The sequence below is a fragment of the Meles meles genome, chromosome 15, assembly GCF_922984935.1.
Source record: "Meles meles chromosome 15, mMelMel3.1 paternal haplotype, whole genome shotgun sequence".
Lineage (NCBI taxonomy): Eukaryota > Metazoa > Chordata > Mammalia > Carnivora > Mustelidae > Meles > Meles meles.
The window spans coordinates 60176395-60198609 of NC_060080.1; the positions used below are offsets into that span (position 1 = coordinate 60176395).

A 22215-nucleotide genomic window follows, 5' to 3' on the forward strand; every position below is an offset into this window, starting at 1 on the left:
CATGGTGAAGGAAGAGGTAATAAACAGTAAACATATAACTTTATTTGGCATAATGTGAAACTTAAAAAATTATTATATGATTTTTAGGTCTCATTGAGATTTTTATGTTTTAATATAACTATTTTTAAACTCCTACAATCTCAAGCAAGGGAAGATTTTTTAGAAGTATGCAGTTCAGGGGCGCCTGGGTGGCTCAGTGGGTTAAAGTCTCTGCCTTCAGCTCAGGTCATGATCCTGGAGTCCTGGGATCGAGCCCCGCATCGGGCTCTCTGCTCATTAGGGAGCCTGCTTCCTCCTCTCTCTCTGCCTGCCTCTCTGCCTACTCTCTCTCTGTCAAATAAATACAAAAATCTAAAAAAAAAAAATTAAAAATTAAAAAAAAAATTAAAAAAAATTAAAAGTATGCAGTTCAGTGGTTTTTACTACATTCACAAGGTTGTGAACCATCAACACTATCTAATTCCAGAACATTTTCATCACCCGAGGTTTTAAGAGGATTAAACAAAAATTCTTCACTTAGTAGATATAATTGAAATGTTTAAGTGATAATGACAGACTTTTCGTCATGTGTATAGGACACAATAGAATAGGATTGGTCATTCTAGTTACAAAACAACACTTTCTCTAAAACAGACCAGATTAATTAAAAGGAACACTGAATTTGCAGTCAAGACATCAGGCTATTAATCCTTCTTCCACTAATAATAAGCAATGTAACCCTGAACAGGTCACTTAAAAAGCTATACTGTATTCCCTTACATGACACTTAAGTACCTTGGAGTAAGAAAGATCTTGGTTCAAATACTAGATATAACACCTAATTGTGGACCCATTATTCAATCTCTCTACACCTCAGTTTCCTCATTTGTAAAATGGGGATAAAATAGACCAACTCTCACAAGTATAAAAATAAGTGAAATAGTGTAATGTACTGAGCACTAGAAAAATGTTAATTATTATATTTTTAAAAATATTTCAATTGCCTCATGTTTGAAATCCCACTAGCTCTAAAACTGGTGACTAGAGTATATCATCTTTAAGATCCTACTGGCTCTAGGGATGCCTTGGTGGCTCAGTCAGTTAAGTGTCTGCATCAGGCTCCTGCTCAGCAGGGAGTCATCTTCTCCTTCTCCCTCTGCACCTGCCTTTCCCCAGCTTGTGTTCTCTCTCTCAAATAAATAAATAAAATCTTAAAAAAAAAAAAAATCCTACTGGTTCTAAATTCCATGAGTCTACAGACCTTTAGGGATTCCAGTTAGCTACACAGACAGTGGAAGACTGCTTTGGTCCTAGAGCACACAGAAATAAATTTTTTTCTGATTATAAATGTGATTCATATTTATTACAAAAATTTTAGAAAATACATAAAAGTAAAAAGAAAAGGAAAAATAATCAGTGGTATCATGGTCCCTGATTTCAAACTGTATCACAAACCTACAGTAATCAAAACAATATGGTACTGGCATAAAAACAGACACTTAGATCAAGAGAACAAAATAGAGAGCACAGAAATAAACCCAAGCATATATGGTCAATTAATTTACAACAAAGGAGCTAAAAATATACAATGGGGAAAGGACAGTCTCTTCAATAAATGGTGCTGGAAAAATCAGAGAGTCACATGCAAAAGAATAAAACCAAGTGCCCATTAACTCAAAATGGATTAAACACTTGAACAACAACAACAAAAAAAAAAACTGAAACCATAAAACTCTTAGAAGAAACCACAGGTGATAAGCTCCTTGACAACAGTCTTGGTGATGATTTTTTTGGATTTGACACCAAAAGCAAAGGCAACAAAGGCAAAAATAAACAAGTGGGACTACATCAAAATAAAAAGTTTCTGCAGAGTGAGGGAAAATATCCACAAAACAAAAAGCTAGTCTAGTGAACAGGAGAAAACATATGCAAATCATGTATCTGGGAAGGGGTTAATATCCAAAATATATAAAGAACCCATATAACTCAATAGCAATCCAATTAAATAACAGGCAGAAGATTTGAATAGACATCTTTCCCAAAAAAAGACATACAAATGGTCACAGGTACACGAAAACATGGTTAACATCACTAATTATCAAGGATATGCAAATTAAAAAACCACAAAGAATTATTTCCTCGTACCTGTTAGAATGGCTATTATCAAAAAGACAAGGAATGACAAATGTTGGTGAGGATGTGGAGCACTGTTGGTGGGAATGTAAATTGATGCAGCCACTGTGGAAAACAGGATGGAAGTTCCTCAAAAAAATTAAAAATAGAACTACCATATGATCCAGAAATTCCACTTTTGGGTATTTATCCAAAGAATGCAAAAAACTAACTCAATAAAATGTATGTACCCCTATGTTCACTGCAGCATTATTATTTTTTAAAAAGATTTTATTTATTCATATGAGAGAGAGAGACAGAGCACAAGCAGGGGGAATGACAGAGGAAGAGGGAGAAGCAGGCTCCCTGCTGAGCAAGGAGCCTGATGCACAGCTCCATTCCAGGGGGGATCATGACCTGGGCCAAAAGCAGTCACTTAACCAAATGAGTCATCCAGGTACCTCTATTATTATTATTATTTTTAAAGATTTTTTTGTTTGAGAGAAAGAGAGAGAGGCCTTGCGTGTGTGTACACACTGCTGGTGCTCAAGTTGGGGAGGAGCAGAAGGAGGGAATCCCCAGGCAGACTTCCTGCTGAGTACAGAGCCCATCCCACAACCCATGAGATCGTGACCTGGGCCAAAACCAAGAGTCCAACACCCAGCCCACTGAGCCACCCAGGTGCCCCCACTGCAGCATTATTTACAATAGCCAAGGTACAGAAACAACCTAAGTGCCTACTGATGTGTAAGTGGATACACACAAGCACACACACACACACCCTACACTCAGTGGCACATTAATCAGCCATAAAAAAATGAAATCTTGCTATTTGTGACATGTGCAGATCTTGAAGGTGCTATGCTAAGTGAAATAAGACAAAGATGAATATCAATTCACCAATCTTGATATTCATCTTTGTCTTGTTTCCATATATTTACCATATGATTTCACTTGTACGCAAAATCTAAAAAAAAAAAAGCGGAACCCCCAAAACCCAAAAACCTAGCTCACAGATACAGAGACCAATTGGTAGTTGCCAGAGGCTGGGAGTAGGATGTGGACAAATGGGTGAAGGGAGTCAAGAGGTGTGCAATTCCAGTTATAAAATAAATAACTTATGGAGATATGTATGGCACGGTGACTATAGTTAGTAGTACTGCATTGCATATATGAAAGTTGTTAAGGCAGTAGATCTTAAATGTTCTGGTCACAAAAAAAATTTTATAACTATATATGGTGATGGATGTTAACTAGGCTTACTGTGGTGGTCATTTCACAATGTATACAAACATCAAATAATTGTTATATGCCTGAAACTAATTCAATATGTCAATTATAGCTCAATAAAAAAGAATGATTTGAAAATAAAAAACAAAATAAACATAATTAGCAATCTTGGCACCCAGCAATAATCACTATAGAATCACGTTTTTTAAACTTAACATTCTATTGTGAGAATATTCTCATGTAAGTATTTAAAAAATATTTTGAAACACAATTTTTTAAACTTTTACCCAGGATTCTATTCATAAAGATGCATCATACTTTAACTTGTCTTATATTATTGGGTATTTATGTTGTTTATAATTTTTCACTATCATTAACGATGTTTTAACATCTTTGTTACAGGGGTGCCTGAGTGGCTCAAGTCAGTTAAGTGTCTGACTCTTGATTTAGGCTCAAGTCATGATCTCAGGGTCATGAGATCAAGCCCCACACTGGGCTTTGCATAGGCATGCAGCCTGCTTAAGATTCCCACCCTCCTCCCTACCTCCCACTCTCTCTCTTTAAAAAAAAAAAATCTTTATACATAAATTCTTGTATACAATTCTGATTATCCCAGGGGAAATAATTCCTAGAGGTAGAATCTAATGAGATGAACATTTTTAAGGGACTTGATGTACATTGCTAAATTTCCCTTCAGTAAATTTGACTACTTTATATTTGGGCTGATTATCTTTAGTGCTATTATGGTTAAAAATGAAGAGACAGTATGAATATATAGCTTAGGAGCACAGATTCTGGAGTCAGGAAACACTGGTTTTTAATTCAAACTTTAAAACTTACTAAGTCACCTTAGGCAACTCTGTAAAGCCCAGTCTCCCATATATTAAATAGAATTTAACCACTTACCTCATGGCTTATAAAGTTTAAGAGATATGTGTAAGATATATAAAGGTCATCATATGTATTAGCCACTCAAGTGAGCAACATTATGACTTTCAACACTATACAGCCATATTAAATCATCAAATTTCCTCTAATTTAATGTCATTAGTTACTAGACATACTATTATTTTATGAATGACTAAGAAAGAACAAACACTGTCAATCTCTAACATACTATTATAAGTAGGATCTTGATTTCAGAGAAGTTAAAATATAAAAAGATGCATATCTTTGCACTGATGAAATACAGTGTATAAAAGAAAAACAGATTTTTTTTTATAATTCAAATTTAGATGCTAAAATTGTCCAATTTTAAAAACCTATGAACTATTGCAGTCACATTACAATTTTTTGTATCAGGCAGTACTTCTGACAAAAAACCAAAAAACAACAAACTTTTAACTTTACCCTAAACAAAATTCTGACCATTAAATCAAGGGACAATAAACAAACATATATGAAGTTGTAAATAGATACTGCTTCTATTTTTTTTTTTTTAAGATTTTATTTACTTATTTGACAGTGAAAAACACAATGAGAGAGGGAACACAAGCCGGGGGTTGTGGGAGAGTGAGAAGCAGGCTTCCTGCCAAGCGGGGAGCCTGATGTGGGGCTTGATCCCACGATCCTGGAATCATGACCTTAGAGGAAGGCAGACGCTTAACAACAGAGCCACCCAGGTGCCCCGATACTGCCTGTATTATCCCTTGGATATACTGTGTATCATTTAAACCTCCTGAATAGCATATCAAAGTGTCATGGCGTTGTTGTTGTTTTTTTTTAAGAGATTTTATTTATTTATTTGACAGAGATCACAAGTAGGCAGACATAGGGGGAGAAGCAGGCTCTCTGCTGAGCAGAGAGCCTGATATGGGGCCCGATCCCAGAACCCAGAGATCACGACCTGAGCCGAAGGCAGAGGCTTAACCCACTGAGCCACCCAGGCGCCCCTAAGATGTGATAGAGTTTTAGAGCTAAAAAGACTCTTAGAGATTATTTCATTTAACATATGTGGAAAATCAGATTTAAAATATTTAAATGGCTAATTAACATGTCACACTAGTAATTATTAGCAGAGTCAAGATGAGAATCCAGATGTACTGATTTCCAGTCTGGAGTATTTTTAATTTTTAAACATTAATCAATTTCTAGATTTAGCTACATACATTTACCTTACAAATCTGGGTTGTAAGAAAAATCTGTCTTGGGTAATACTTAGAAATTAGGCTCACCAAATTCTGCAGTTGTTAATCACTAGATGTTTCTTTCTCTCTTTCTTTCTTTTCTTTCTTTCTCTTTCTTTCCCTCTTTTTTTCTTTCTTTCTTTTTCTAAAGATTTTATTTATTAATTTGAGGGAGAGACAGAGAGAGAGCACAAGCTGGAGGGAAGGGCCAGAGAGAGAGGGAGAAGCAGGCTCCCTGCAGGGAGCCTGACAGGAGGCTTCATCCCAGGATGGATCCCAGAAATGATCCCAGAATCCTGGGGTTGTGACATGAGCAGAAGGCAGATGCTTAACCAACTGAGCCACCCAGGTGCCCTGCTAGATATTTCTCAATTGTTTGCTATGTATGCTGTATCTGATCACTTGAAAGCTTTTTTGTGCTAAAAGTTATGTACTTAGAACCTTTGACTTGAGATTTTTGATTAGAAGAACAGTGGCTTGCTTTGTTAGCTACTCTATTTCTTTGATTCAAAGATGTATATGTTTTCTTAACACCTCTGAAAACTTAAAATTGATGGCATCTTACAATCTTTGTCAGCCAGGTGGTAGTCAAGATAGCCATCAATGCCTACCTACGCATGTGTTTGTTATTTCAGGTGACAAGACTGCAATCCCTTGATGTTTCAGTCAACAACCACTTGAGTAGTATTTAAAAATGGAATATAACTCCAGGTTATTATCTGAAAATCTTATCTTGGGATCTTCTGATAAGGTCAAGAAAGTGCTATTATCAATGAGTATTACTGAAAGAAAAGCCCAGAGACAACTGTAGAGAAATCTGGTGTAATTCAGAGGTCTCAAATTTTTTGGTCTCAGAATCCCTACATGTGCTTAAAAATTATTGAGGATCTCAAAAAGCTTTTGTTTATGTGGGTTATATCTATTTATACTTACCATTTTGGAAAATAAAACGGAGAAGTGTTAGAAATATTTATTTATTCATTCCTTTAGAAATAACTATAATGAGGTGCCTGGGTGGCTCAGTTGGTTAATCCTCTGCCTTCCACTGAGTTTATGATCTCAGGGTCCTAGGACTGAGCCCTGTGTCTGGCTCAGGCCTCAGCAGGGAGTCTGCTTTTCCCTCTGTCTCCATGTACCCCCCAATTGTTCTCTCTCTCTCAAATAAATAAAAATCTTAAAAAAAAAAAAGAACTATAATAAACCCATTAGATGTTAACATTCTAACAAAAAATAATACTTAAAAAAAACAAAAAATAAGTGAGAATGGCATTATTTTATATTTTTTGGAAATCTCTTTTATGTCTGGCTTAATAGCAGGCAGCTGGATTCTCATACCTACATTATTTTTTTAAGATTTTATTTATTTATTTGAGAGAGAGTGAGACAGACAGAGCACAAGGGGGGAGAGGGTCAGAGGGAGAAGTAGACGCCCTGCTGAGCAGGAAGCGTGATGTGGGGCTCGGTCCCAGGACCCCAGGATCACGATCTGAGCCAAAGGCAGATGCCCAACCGACTGAGCCACCCAGGCTCCCCTCATATCTACTTTTGTATTCAATCTTTTGAGATATCACAAATCGTGTGGCCTCCAGAAAACTGTATAGCTGTGAGAGAATGAAAGTGAAAAAGGTAAATCATGTTCTATTATTATTATGAAAATAGTTTCAACTTTGGGGGCCCTCTGAAAGAGGTTAGGAGAGCCTCAGAGGTCTCCAGATCATACTTTGAGAACCACTGCTATAATGTCATGCTTCTGATGGCACAGAGCACAACACTGTGTGGAAAACCAGGAAAAATTCCAAATCAAAAAGAAGAGTTGGATTTCAAATTCTAATTCTAAATCAGTTATATCTTAACCAATTTACTTTACTTAAACTTCTTTTTTATGTTTACATAAGAGTGTTACATGATTAAAAAATCCATGCTTGAGTAAGTCTAAGAGAATTCGTTCAATAGGTATAAAATAAAAATTGTATGTGATAAGAAAACCATTTATCATAGTTTACTGGCAATGTTTTTCTTTCCTTTTGGTACATAAAATAATGGTATATCTTATAATCGATGGTGCCAGAGATTCAATTAAATATAGCAAATATTATAAGGTCAAATTTGTCTCATATTCCCCCCATGGGGAGGAATCTGGATGTTACTGGAATTTTTAACCACAAGTAACAATGGAACTGAAAACACCAATTACAATGCAATTAAAATGTTTGAAGAAAATACTTTATATGGGAAATATTTAATTTAGCATTACACATTTTCAGAATGATATTCCTACTAAATGGAATAATGAAATATCTTTGACTTATTCTAACCATGAAATGTTCTGTTTTCATAGGTAAATAAAATTTTGATTTGAAAAGCTGACACTACTCTTCAATCTTCAAATTTGTATTTAATTGTAGGCTTAAAATAGTATATCATAAACTTTAAATGAGGTGCAGGTATAGTGTAGATTTTTCTATAATGGTTAACTATACTTCACCTTTAATCATTTGTAGCATTTGGAAGTGCTCTATGAACACAAAAAAAACCAAAAATATTCAGAATAATTATTTACTAAATATAGTATTCGTCATTCTAACTCACTTACCTGGACTGTTTTTGTGGAATGATCTGCATGATTTAAAGTGGTTCTATCGGTATCTGGATCAGACTCTGTCTGTCTCAGGGAAGTACGTTTTTTCTTTGTAAGGTCTGCATCTCTACTGTATGAGTATCCAAGTTTGGAAGTAGGAGATAAACTTGGTTTTTTGATCGGTGATTCAGGATCTGATCTGTACTCTAAGGGTCTGGAATTCTCTAATTTTTCTTTCTCCAAGTTATTACTGATGTCTAGAGTCTGAAGCTTTTGTTCCTCTGTCTCCTCACAAATAAAGGGTGGAGACACATCCTTCTTCTTATCACTGACATATAAGTCACTTAATTCTAAAGTCTCGGCTTTCAGTGGTCTCTTCTTGCCTAACAGAACTTGTGCATGGGTCGAATCTATACTGTAACATATTCCAGGGTCATCGGATCCTGAAGTCCTTCCAGAGCTCTGCTGGGACTTTTGGGGTTCTGTGTCACTTTTAGTCCTGCGACAGTAAGGGGAGGCTGTGCTTGGACTAAGATGATCATCAGGAGTCTGATGTTCACTTTCTGACTCTCCAACCCCACTATCATTTACAAATACAGAGTCGTCTTGTGATAAGAAGTCCACCGCTCCGCTGGTAGGTTGCTGCAGTTCAGGCTCCCGTTTCAGATCACTAAGCTCTGCATAAAATTTTTCCTGATCAACAGAACTGTTTGTATCTGTTTCATAGTTTCCAACTTTATATGTGCTTTTACTGCTGTTCTCCTCTATCTGGACAACATTCAGTTCTTGGCCACTGAAATGTGCCCTGATTTGATAGAGGTAAGTCATAACAGTCAGTTTGTCAGGAATTGCTAATAAAACCATATCAGAAGGTTCCAACAACCGAGAAATTCCTATGCTGGCAAATCCATCATATGCCTTCAAAGAAAGGAAAAACAAAGATATATTGAATAGTTCAATCAATGCACTTTAAAAACAGCAGAAGAATAGATATTAGTTAGACATATTGTGGTGAATGTTACTGAATCATTATGCTGCATACCCAGAACTAATATAATGTTATATGTTAATTATACTTCAGTAAAAAGTTAAAAAATAAAGTTTAGTTCTCATTTAAAAAAAAGCAAATTTTAATGGATTTTGTTGTTGTTGTTGGAGGGCATACTCCATTACTGATATAACTGATACGACAACAGAACAAAATTCCAAGTCAGAAATTTGTAAAAGTAGGGTAGGTACAAGAAAAAAAGTTTCTTAATTAATAACAATTGAAATGCTCTTCTCCAATAAAGAAAATAAGCAAAATTTAGAATTAAAACAAAAAAAATCTTAGAATCAATTTTTATAAGGAACTAAGGTATAAAGAAGTAATAATCTGGAGTTTTATCATTCCTATCAACATCTCTTTAACATGTTCGTATAACTACAGTGATTTGTGAAGAAAAAGGATCCTACATATCCCCAAAGACCTAATCCTAGATTACCTGGTATAAAATACAAATTATTTAAGCCTAGAAATATAGACACATTTTCTAAATGCCCAATTAAGACTGATTTTCAAAATGATAAGAGTGATTGCATTTTCACTTCATCCATTTTGGAAAGAATGAAATGTTTTGAGTAGTACAACTTAGTTGAGAATGTGAGGCTGCATTGTATTATTTTTGTTAGCCTTTAAATGACTGTGGCACATCAGGTTTTTCTAGTTTTGAAGAATCAAAGCTGTTTCTCAATTTACAATTAATTATTACTATCCTGAACTAACCCTTTAAAACAGCACTGTGTTGCTAGGAAGCATTAAAAATACGGTTAAAGGTTCAGATATACCCTCTGAAAAGGTACGGACCCTCTAGTTGTATTCTCACTTTGGAACATAAAATGCCCGTCTTTGTAACAACCTAGATATAGGATCATAACTCAAAGTTTTTCTTAAAAGAAAGGTTAGGGAATTATGTAACAATTTAGAAGGAATTACTCTTTTGCACTTACATGTTAAAGTGCATTTTTACCTTTGAATTTAATCCTTGTCTCATATTCTTCCTGTAGTTTAATAAATGTTGTGGAAGAAGTAAGAAAGAAAATGAAAAATAAATTGCAATATTAAAACCTCTTCAATTTTCACAGCACTATGTTTCATAATATAGGTACTTCAAAATATTTACTCAAGAGAATGGCTCAGTTGGTGTGCATGTTTAGGCCTGTTTGTTATTTTACATGTTTTAGGAAAATTAAAGTCATTTTCCTCATGTGTCTTAACAACTTGATTGACAGACATCAATTGCAGACCATCATGAAAAGCACCACAGGCAGTATTCTAAACATTTCCCAATTATCTAAAACACTGACATACTGGTTAAGATCATATGTCACAGGTAAATACCTTTTTTATTTAGCACTTTTTACAGACCTGGGAAAATGATTAGCTTCCTTGTGGGGAATCTCCTGCTAATGTTTTGCTTCATGTAGCAATTCATTTTATACACACTAACTGCACTTAAAAAAAAAAAAAAAATTTAAAAACAAACCGGGTTTCTTATAAGTGAGGTCAAGATTTTAGGAAGGAATTTTATGAAGGAATTTTCCCATAGGTTAACCTCTTTTCCTGGGGTAAATCACCTGTCTTTTTAGCTGTTTGTGCGTGGAGAAAAAGAAGAGGTCTTTCAAAGAAAATTGTCTTATTCATTCCTAGATGTTATTTAATTGGTAAGGAGGAGTCACTGCCAGTTATGTTATGCATCTGCATGGAACTTAAGACACAGGCATTGTTTCTCTTGCTGCTTTAAGTCCAATCAAGGGCAGATGGGGTTATCGGGAAGAACTGTGTGAAGCCGGAAATAAACCTGCAGGTAGCAACTGATACTCAACATAGATATCAGGTAGGAAGTTAGGAAGTGATGAAAAGGAAAGATTGTATAACAATTATTTATTCAACTGTTCAATGAATAGGAACATCTAAATTAAAATCCTTTTAAAAAGCCGTAAGTATCTGCCTTGGAAGATCTGAGAAAAAATTTAATAGGATATTCTTCTCCACACAGCAATATGTAAACCCAAGACATGCTTATCATTATTACTGAAAAAATAATGTAAAGAAGTGTGACCTAAGCTTTAAGGCAAATCTCCTTACTCTTAAAAATACACAGCTGGGTACAATCAACAATGTTTCCTTTTCAAAAATTCAAACACTAATTTAAAAAGCTTCACTTTATAAAATTAATAACGGTTTATTTTATAACACTTTTGTCTGCATTTAAATTAGCTCAGTATTTTATTCAAATGCAATGCAGGCATATAACTATCATATCTGAAGATATAATTTAATTGATGAAAAAACAGGCATTTCACTTTGACAGATACAAGCTCTCCAAAATTATACAAAAAATGAGAATGACTTACTCTGTAGCATGCCCACCATAGATGTGATTTCTATAAAGAAAAATATCCTGATATTTTAAGATTACCTTTTTTGATGGTATATTTCAGTAAAAAAACTGACAGTTTTAAAATGTATTTCTCTAGGCTAGCATCATGCATTTGTAAAGAAAAAGGGTTTCTAATGACAATGCAAATTTTTGGGTTCAGAGAGCAATAAAAGTAAAAAATTTGTTGACTTAAATTCTCATCTGCTAACTGACTTCTATCAAGATTCCCTTTATAGATTTTATAAACACAGGTGGTTTTAATTATCTAATTTAAAGTAGAATGAAAACATTAGTCTAGACCAGAGGTTATTGAACACTTTGTTCCCTGAATCCTTTTGGTAATGAACCCCTTCTCAGAACAATCCTTTATATTTTTAAAACACAGGATTACAGAAGAAACCAATTATATGAAAAATAAAACTATGAAAAATATTAGTAAAACTGAATTTGAGAAACAGCAAGACATGTGCTTTTTATGACTGTATTAACAACTGTAATTCTGAAGAAGAGATTAGCTAAAAGATAGGTGAAGATATTACAACTGCAATGTGATATCAAAATATCTAAAATTCTCAAGGTGATAAAGTCTCAGGAATGGCTAACTTTATAGTGGTAAGTCGCCTAAATTCATAATTGAAGAAATACTAAATTTCGTTTAAAGAATTAAGAAAATAAAACCCATTTCCCCCCCTAGTCAGGTTCAAGAACCACCTGAATTCTATCCATACCTCCCAGATTAAGAACTCCTATTCTAAAACAACAACATATTTCATGAACTGTTCAGTTGAAGAATTCAATGCAACATAAAATACATGGAGTACCTACTATATGCTGAGTTAGTGCTTCTCTCCTTTCTCATGTCACCGGGCACATACATGACTATAATATTGTACTGTGCACTGGGGTAAATAGCAAGTTAGCCTGTGGCCACAGTCAGCCGGCCCAAGGGCTTCTGGCAACTCAGCCCCACACAGCTACCCAGAAGGCTGAAAGGATCAATATTCCCAACTGGGAAGCTCTGACCTCAGTATGCTAATTAATTTTGTGGAAAAACTGTATAGTCTACCAGAAAGTGAAAAAAAAAAAAGAACCCAATGTTCATATCTTTTTGCTTCTAGGAACATATGCATTCTTTCTTGTATACCCATTATGCTCCTGTGCTCATCCCTTCCCAACAGATTTTTCTAAACTCATAATCATTTATGGTGTTATGGTGTAACAGCTTTGGGTGCACTTTTAAAAAGCTAAATCTTGACTAAAAGCAATATGCTTTAATAAATATTTAACAGTTAATGAAGTCCATACACATATTAAAATCTGATGCCAGTCTGGCACTTGTGATCTTTAAAGGTTATGACAACTTAGAGTAAACCATGCATCCTATTTGAACTGCAGGAAGCAGACAACCTTCTGTGAGCTGCAGTTATGACCTCAGAAAACCACCTCAGTTCCCCAAATTAACAGAAGCCACAGAGGAGTTGAAATTGAAACTATGTATTTTTTCCTTGGCAATTCTTACCTTTTTGTTGTTCTCTTTAATATCTTGAGGATTCAGAGACTTGTAGTCACTGAGGGAGAAAATGGCACAGTAGGTACATACAGTATTTGATAAAAAACAGCTGTTTTTAAAACAAACTGAATCTAAAAATTTGACATTCTATAATACTAAAGAGTTACTAGCAATTTCATAGCAATTCAATCAACAAAACTAATAGTGTGGAAAATTAAGGAAATAAATAAATAAATAAATGAAAACAGTGATTACATGTTTCATTGCCTGAAGCTTTCCATCTAAAAGAGAAGTTAAGGCAGGGCACCAGAGACCAGTCTTGACAACCAAATTTACCATGAGGTAATCCCTTGTTGTCAATGTACAAAGAGCTAACGGCTTGTCTCATCTCATTTTAACAGCAACACAATTTTCATAATAATTTGAAGTCAGTTCTTTGTATCAGATTAAGAGGGAAAAAAATTTTTTTTAGAGAGAAAGACTGGTTTTAGGCATTCAGAAGGGAGAACTTTTCTTTCCTCAAAAACAAAGGTATGGGTAATAAACATAAAAAGTCAACTATTTCAGGACACATGTTAAGAAACTACGTTTTTTATAAAAAACTATTATTTACAAAATATTTCTAGGGAATGGAAAATGTTTCTACTTACATTAAATCTGGTCTAAAGTGGTGTAATATTGCACAAAAAGATAAACCGTTTCTCCACGATGTAGTAAAATTGGTGATTTTCACTCCCCGATAGTTTTTTGTAACTTCTTTGCACCATACAAGCAATGACTGACTAGCATTTGGCTTTCGCCCCAAAACAGGACTTGGGATAGGACTCGGCTAGAAAAAAGAAAAAGAGAAAAACACTAAAATAATTTAATGGAAGATGAAAATTAACATTAATTGACCTAACGAGATCATTTAAACCCTTTGATGTCAGTTTAGGTCCTTCAAAACTGTCAATTCGAGACAACTATAACCTCCAAGAAGGAGACATGAATCTTAAGTTATTATCTTCAGTTTTAGCCTATGGCATTTGCCTGACAAGGATGTAGATATGCAAGATTTTAAACTCATACATAAGAACAAGCCAAGAGCTATACTGATGGAAACATTATATTAAAGTATTTAAATACTTAAATCTGAGTATCTGTGTAACTCTTATACCCTAAGAAATTTTCCTCAAATATAATCATGACAAATATAGTTCCTTTCTGACTAGATTAAAAATAATGTATTTTGAAGTCTAACTGTAGCACAAACTTTTAGAGTGGAAAGATCAAAATCCTAGTTTTTAAAAAATGCAGTGATCATGCATTTTAGACAGAACAATGATAATCATACTCAGACATTTCTTATCTAAATTTAATGATGGCAAAACACATCTAGAGTTATTAGCAGCAGTCAGGTATTGGTGGCAATACCACACAACAGTATGTAATTTGGATTTGCTCAAAGTATCTTTTAATTATCACTGAGAGCTACTTTTGTAGGTCAGATAAGGGCATGGGTGTGTTAAATCTAAGCATATTCTTTGGTTTCCTTCTTGTTCATATACTTAAAATAGTGATGACAAAACAAACAAACAAACAAACAAAAAAAACAAATAAATAAGACTTTTATCTTAAACTTTCATTATTCTTAAAAACACTTCACTATCTTTTACTGAATAACAATCACATTTTGTGATGGTAACTTAAGAGGCTAGCACAACTGAAAACCATTAAGAAAACTAAAACTGCTATGTTTCTGGATTTTAAATTTTGCTATCAGTTAAGAGTGCTGACTACAACCATAAAATAGAGGCCCTCTAAAATAAGGTGAAAGGGGAATGATTATTTGACTCTAATATCACTTAAGTTTAACAAGCAAAGCATTCTTGCCACACAGCTTACTTAAGAAAGACCAATGATGCCCCCACTTGACAAAAACATGTTAATGCCAAACAATTAAAAACATCAACTCCACATAATTGTGATTATACACTCACCATTCCTGTGAAAAAACTCTAAGAAACACCAAGGATGTAATTTATTTTATAATCAATCATCAGATTTTATAATCAATCATCAGATTGTTTATTATATAAACAAACATGAATCTTGCAAAGTGCTGTTCTTTAAGTAATCACCTATACAAAGTGAATGCTGAAAAAGTCACTGGCCATTAAATTTAATAAATTTGGATCACTTCTACTTAATATGAAGAAGTAGGTAAAAATGGAATTTCCAATGTAATGAGCTGTTTACTTTATAATAAATAGATCTTTTAACCATATCAACTTGACATGTATAAAAAGGAAATATTAAATATCTTTTCATCTAATAGTGACTTTCCACTATGATTTTCAAATTGTTCTGGTCACTTAACCTGGAAGTAGAATGGAGAATGGTCTATGGATGAGGCAGGGGATCAATGAACTGGACACAAACATATTTTTTTTCCTTAAACTTCCTATTATTTAAAGGATTGTCTTTAATAAAATGTTTTTCTTTATCAAACTATATTACTAAGGTACTGATTCATTCCAAGTATGAATAATAAGTACATGAGACAAATAATCTGCAACTACCATTACACTGATTCATTCCAGTTATCAGTAGCACATAGACAGGTAATGTACAGAAGTCATTACCACCATCTAGAGTGGCTTTTTGTACTTAAGAAATAGGGAAAATATAACAGGTCATCATGATTATGAATATACCCTTGTTTCTAAGAAGCCTCAATATGAAAAGCCTAGAAGAACTAAACTAAACTTTGGATTTACCCCAACATAAAACCCTTGACTTAAAAAGATCTTACAGGGATGCTTATTGCACTGCCAAAGCAAAAGAAGTCATTTGTAAATGAAGAAACTTGTTAAAAATACAAGGCCTATAAATGGTCATATTGCTTGCAGAGAAAGAAGACTGAAGTAGGACCATCATACAATAAATCGTCCACTTCAGGACAGCTCATCTTTAAAAAAAAAAAAAAAAATTAATTAATTAATTAATTAATTTGACAGACAGAGATCACCAGCAGGCAGAGAGGCAGGTAGAGAGAGAGGAGGAAGCAGGCTCCCTGCTGAGCAGAGAGCCGGATGTGGGGCCCGATCCCAGGACCCTGAGATCATGACCCAAGCCAAAGGCAGAGGCTTAACCCACCAAGTCACCCAGGCTCCCCTGGACATCTCCTCTTTCATCTAATATTTTGCAGAGGGTCATAAAGAAAGAAGCAGTTTCTTAGCCTTTAGGATATTAATGAATGTAATTGCTTGTTTCTTGCTATAGCTGGCTCCTGATGTAGCAGGTTACTTTACTTCTCTATGTCTCTGTTTCTTCATCATTAAAATGGGGACTGCAATGGTACCTATCTCATAGTGTCATTGCAGTAACAGGACAGCCTCCCCATCCTTCCACTCATTATTGCTCATTACCACTCTCCCTTGATCACACTGAACTGTAGTAACTAACCTCTTTGCTGTTCTTTAGATACCCAAGACATGGTTCCACCTTAGCGCCTTTGTACAGATTGTTCCATTTGCCTGCTCTCCTGTCAGATATATGCATGGTTAACTCCAACGCAACCATCTTCATTATGCCTATTCTAAGTATCCTATTTAATAATGCAACTCATCTCCATCATTCAACCTCAGTGACACACTCCTCACTACCTTACCTTGCTCTTTTCTTTCCATAGTACTTACTATTTTCTTATCGTCCAAATAGTTTTTCGGTTATTACAAAAATATGCTTATTGGTCATGCTTACTGCTTATTACTTTGTCCATTCTCACCAAATAAAAGGGCTATGAAGATATGGATCTTAGTTTATTAACTTATCCCAAGTGTCCATAGATCCTGGCACATAGCAGGCACTCAATTAATACTGTTAAATAAATACTTGGCACAAGTACAGCACATAGAAACAACTCATTAAATGGTAATGGCATTTATCATTACTACAACCAATACACTACCAGCATTTGAATTCCCATCTTTGAGGGTCTTTTGGAAACTTTAAAGTCCATGAATTTCTTCAAGATTAGTTAAAAATACTTTTGCAAACAAAGTTTTAATTAGAAGATAGTCCTGACACTTTATGTGCAAATGGGGCCCTTGGAATTCTTGGCAATGTATCTGTTTCTATGGGTTTGGTGAAAAAAGCTCTGAATGACTGTAATTTAGTGCTTTCTAAAGAAAGGAAGATAGCAAAATCTGACCATTAATGGTAGAACCAAACTTTCAGATGTTGGAACAACTCTTTAAATGCTCTTTCTTGGGGCGCCTGGGTGGCTCAGTGGGTTAAAGCCTCTGCCTTTGGCTCAGGTCATGATCCCAGTGTCCTGGGATTGAGCCCCACATATTGGGGCTCTCTGCTCAGTGGGAGCCTGCCTTCCCCGCCCCCTCTCTGCCTGCCTCTCTGCCCACTTGTGATCTATAGTCTGTCAAATAAATAAATAAATAAAATCTTAAAAAAAAAAATTCTTTCTTCTATTTTTGCAGTGACTGGGTATATGAGAAGGTATTTTTATTTACCACACTGGGAAAATAAAGCACAGATACTACAGTTATATTTTTTTATTCACTGAGAGGAAATTTCTTTTTTTTTTTTAAGATTTATTTATTTATTTATTTATTTGACAGAGAGAGATCACAAGTAGGCAGAGAGGCAGGCAGAGAGAGAGGAGGAAGCAGGCTCCCTGCTGAGCAGAGAGCCTGATGTGGGGCTCGATCCCAGGACCCTGAGATCATGACCTGAGCCGAAGGCAGCGGCCTAACCCACTGAGCCACCCAGGCACCCCAAGAGAGGAAATTTCTAATGACCATTTCTAATTATAATTATGGGCAAATTAATCAGAATCTGATTTTGACTAACTTATCTGCTTAACTAGGTAATCCTTCCAGTTCTTTCTCCATCAAGCTACTCTACAGATGAAACTGTACCAATCTTAGCTTAACCAAGAACTACGATTCGAAGTCAACCAGAGCCAGTTTGAAGCACTGACAGGAGAGACGAAATAGGACTTGAAACCACTGTTTCACTTAACAGTTCTATTATCTAGTATAGATAATTTTAATGTATTGTTTCTGTTAACATAGCATTTTACACATTAAAGGTAGTAAGGCCACCTAGTTATTCTTGCTATCAATGGCAATAGGATTGGTTTTAGAAAACCTAGTCAATAACTTGTTAGAAAATTTCCTAAATTTTAATAGCTGCAAGAAATCTCAATTCCATTTTTTTCTGTTCTAACCCTCTCACTATAGTTGCTTTCTCTTTGCTCTTTCCCCTTCTTCCACTGATAGAAGCACATATATATTCCTCTAGGTATTGCTCTAAATAGTTTTCTCTTTCCACACTTTGAGCTGATTCACTCCCAGGATTTCAACTATCACTTCCATGCAGATGATTCCCAAATATACATTTATAGTTCAAACTGTCTCAAGTTGACATTTCCAGCTGGCCATCCTTCCTGCCATATAAAATTCAAACTCAATATGTTCAAAACCATAATCTTTCCTTACAACCTCCTTCATTTTCACTATGTTTACAAATGATACTACTATTGTCCCAATTGTCTAGACTTTAAATCTCAGACTCAGCTTTGACCTCTTCCTTCCCCTACTATCCTTTATTAATTAACCCATGGGAAATTTTTATCCTATTGTTGTAATCTATCTTCTTTTGCCTAGCTACTACAAAATCTTCCTTCTTCCAAATTCTCCCTTATCTGATTCACTGCCATAGCAACAATCTTAAAAGCACAGGTCAAAGCCTCTCATGACTCTTAAACATATAAAAGATGTCAAAATACTTCTGAGCAAAGAATCCCAAATCTTTTTTTAATATATCTGCTCTCCAGGAATGATTCACCATTCTCTAGAATTACTATGCTTTCCTCCCTAGCCCCAGCTCCCCCACTTCCTGTCTCTGATTGTACAGACTTTCACCTCACTTGGAGGATCTTCTGTCCCTACAATTCCATTCTACTTTCAAGATTATGTACAGCTGTCATTTTGCACATGAAATCTCTTTCCGACTCCAATTAGTAGGAATTTTCTATATTTCTTTGACTCTCATAGAATTTTTACTATGTGTTATTTCTTCTATCCACAAAAAGACATTATTTTTTCATTAATCTATATTCTGAGCACTTACTATTCCCACAAACAATGGTAAAAACCTTACATGGGTTAGCTCATTAAATCCTTATAACTCCTTTGAGGTAAGTGCTATTACTCCCAATTTCAATTGAGGAAACTGAAGTTACACAGCTAGAAAGTGAAGGAGTGAGAATCTATACCAAGGTATTCCCACTCCAGAGCCTGTGCTCTTAAGCAACGTGCATTTCACATTTCAAGATAATATAGTTTTAGGACCTCAATAGAAGCTATAAATATCTTGAGAAGTTGCCTTAGTCAACTTCTTAGATGACTGACTGCCGTGTGTATATTAAATTGATTCCAAAAAGGCAATTAATGCAAACAATTTAAACTCTAGGAGTATTTAGTTAATAAAACCCTTTATCCATTCTTTGGATTTTAGATTTTTGGTTGGAACTGGAACCAGAACTATGTAAGTCCAGAGCAGTGAAATGTACACTAGCATTGCTAGAATTGTAGGACATTTTGGTCTCCCTACTGCTGATTCTGGGAGCCGTCCCCCAATTACTACACATTTTTAAAAATTTATTTATTTGAGGGAGATAGAGAGACAGCAAGCGAGGGAGTGCGCAAGTAGGAAGAGGGGCAGTGGAGAGCATCTTCAAGCAGACTCCTTGCTGAGCCAGGATCCAAGGCAGGGCTTGATCTCATGACCCAGGAGATTATGAACTGAGAGTAAGATGCTCAACTGACTAAACCATCCAGGCACTCCCAATTATTATAAATTTCTGAAAACAACTGAGGAATCTGTGGATAAATCTTAATATTTGGTGAGCCCAAAACAATAGCAGTGGTAAAAATGAGAACACTTGTATCTGTACTATTTATTCTTTTTCAAAGTATTTTCATTTAAATAATTTCATTTTATTCACATAGTAAAATTGAGTTAAGTTTTGTTATTTTACTACTTAGACAATTAGAAAGATTATGCTATAGTTAATACTAGGAGGAACTTCTGCAGGTAATTTATTAGAATGAATATGAAAATTTAAGGAAACTGCTGGATAAAAAAAAAAAGCAGTGTACAAAAACCAACTGCATTCCTATATACCAACAAAAGCAGTCAGAAATTTAAATTTTTAAGACTATTCATGGTGGCAAATAAAACAAGTACTAAGGAATAAATCTACAAATAATGCACATGAGTGTTATTAAAAAACTATCAAACTTTACTGTGATAAAATAAAGGAGTATTAAAGAGAGGAAGAAATATACCATATCCATGGATTATAAGACACAATTGTAAAGATAACGATTATTTCTAGAGAGAAAGGGTTAAGTAAAAGATCTAAGCCCTTCATGAGGAAATGACCTCGAGTTTACCTTCTAGCAATGTTCCCACGGAAATATATTGGATTAGATCAATGCGAAAGGTCAAGTTTGTTACCAGGCAACATTATTTATTGTAAAAATAACCCTCACTTGGTGGACTGCATCTAGACTTGGAAACTTGTCAATGAACTATAAATGGCCGTAGCTTCCCTGTGCAATTCTTGTACTCAAATGTGTCCCTTGAGAGATCTAACAGTGATATGTACAGGCTATTACAAGAATGTGTATCTTATAAATCACAGTGGTCCACGCTTCCCATCTTACAACTGGACAGTTCATGGGGAGCTGAATTATAGAAATGCAGATCTGATGCTATAATGCTAATGTATTTCCTGTCCTTCTATAAAGCTAAGTAACCCAGTGCCAAATTATTTTATATACACACACACACACACACACAGGGCTTATATTCAGAATGAAAATTTGCTCTATCACATTAGTATTCAAAGAACTGCACAAGGCACTACTACACAATTCTCCCCAGAAAGGCTAAAATAAAAACTTTTAATTAAAATGAAATTAAAATTTTAATGAAATTAAAAATACCAAGTGTTGACAAGGATGTTGAGCAAAGGGAGCTTATACAGAGCTGATGGGAAAATTCTGGCATCATCTATTATGGTAAATCTGAAGATGTGCATATGCTATGACCTAGCAATCTTGGGTTTATAACCTACAGAAATTCACGCTTACACAAGATAGAATACATGTTCAAAAAAGTTTTGACAGCAGCACTGTTTACAACTTCTCAGATCTGAAAACAATCCAAATGTTCATCAACAATAGAACAGACCTTAAAATTGTGGTCTATTCTGACAGTGAAATACTTCACAGACACATAGAGACAGAGAAAGACAGAGAGAGGGAGAGAGGAAGTGAGGGAGGGAGGAAGAGCAATTGAGAGAAATACAAAACACACTTAATCCTAAAGCATACTACAGAACAAAAGAAAACAGGTATAAAATCATATATATACATACCATATGATTCCATTTATGTAAAATGAAAAACCAAGCAAACCTAAACTACATTGTTCAAGGATTTGTACTTAAAACTTCTGGAGAGATTTCAAAGATCTAATTCTTTTGGTGTTTACACAGATGTTCACTTAAAATAATTTTTTTAAGCTGTGTACTATGTTTTACGTATCTTCTGTATATGTTTCACGTTCATTTCTGTTTTACAGCAAAGAAGTTTAAGAAGAATATTGGAATTGTTGGCATTAAAATGATGAAATAAAGATGGTGCTTTCCCCATTCAATCTGAAAATCACCTAAAGGTAACAAGGATAACAAAAAACAAAAGTAAACCTTTTTTCAGCCTGAAGTAGGAGATGTAACCCTAACGTGCAATATATGGGGATGTTTAAACAATAAATCAATAACCAAGTTCCCAAATTACCAGAAGAATCACATAAAAATAAAACAAAGAAGACAGAACTCATATAGCACAAAAATTTTAAAAGTAGAAAGCATAATTATTAAACAGGATATCAGAACCAAGACCAAATATATCTAATATTTATGTAGACTAGAGAAGGTAGAAATAGGTCCGCATACAATAGCAGTAGAGAAAAGGATGAACTTAAGGACTTGTGTGAAAAGACTGGTGGTAATAATACCAAGTGTCACTCTTCTTATATGTGTAACCAAGTATGACAACATTTGGAAGATCTGCTGCATGACTTGAGGAATCAATATTTTCCAATGAGCAATGCATGATGTTACAAAACCATGCATCAACAAAATATCCATTTCAAAATGCAAGATAAACCAAGTTATGATTT

The 22215-nt window shown here is 34.7% G+C and overlaps 1 protein-coding gene across 9 annotated transcripts in view; it reads right to left on the bottom strand.

The window, feature by feature from the left end:
- Nucleotides 1-22215, bottom strand: part of EHBP1 (EH domain binding protein 1) — a 340487-nt gene that overhangs the window by 88796 nt on the left and 229476 nt on the right. For all 9 annotated transcript variants that reach the window (XM_045979135.1, XM_045979137.1, XM_045979136.1 and 6 more), the window contains 3 exons: nucleotides 13608-13786; nucleotides 12967-13015; nucleotides 8041-8943 (listed from right to left, as the gene is read on the bottom strand). In XM_045979135.1, the coding sequence (XP_045835091.1) occupies nucleotides 8041-8943; nucleotides 12967-13015; nucleotides 13608-13786 (1131 nt within the window). The remainder of the gene's footprint in view (nucleotides 1-8040; nucleotides 8944-12966; nucleotides 13016-13607; nucleotides 13787-22215) is intronic.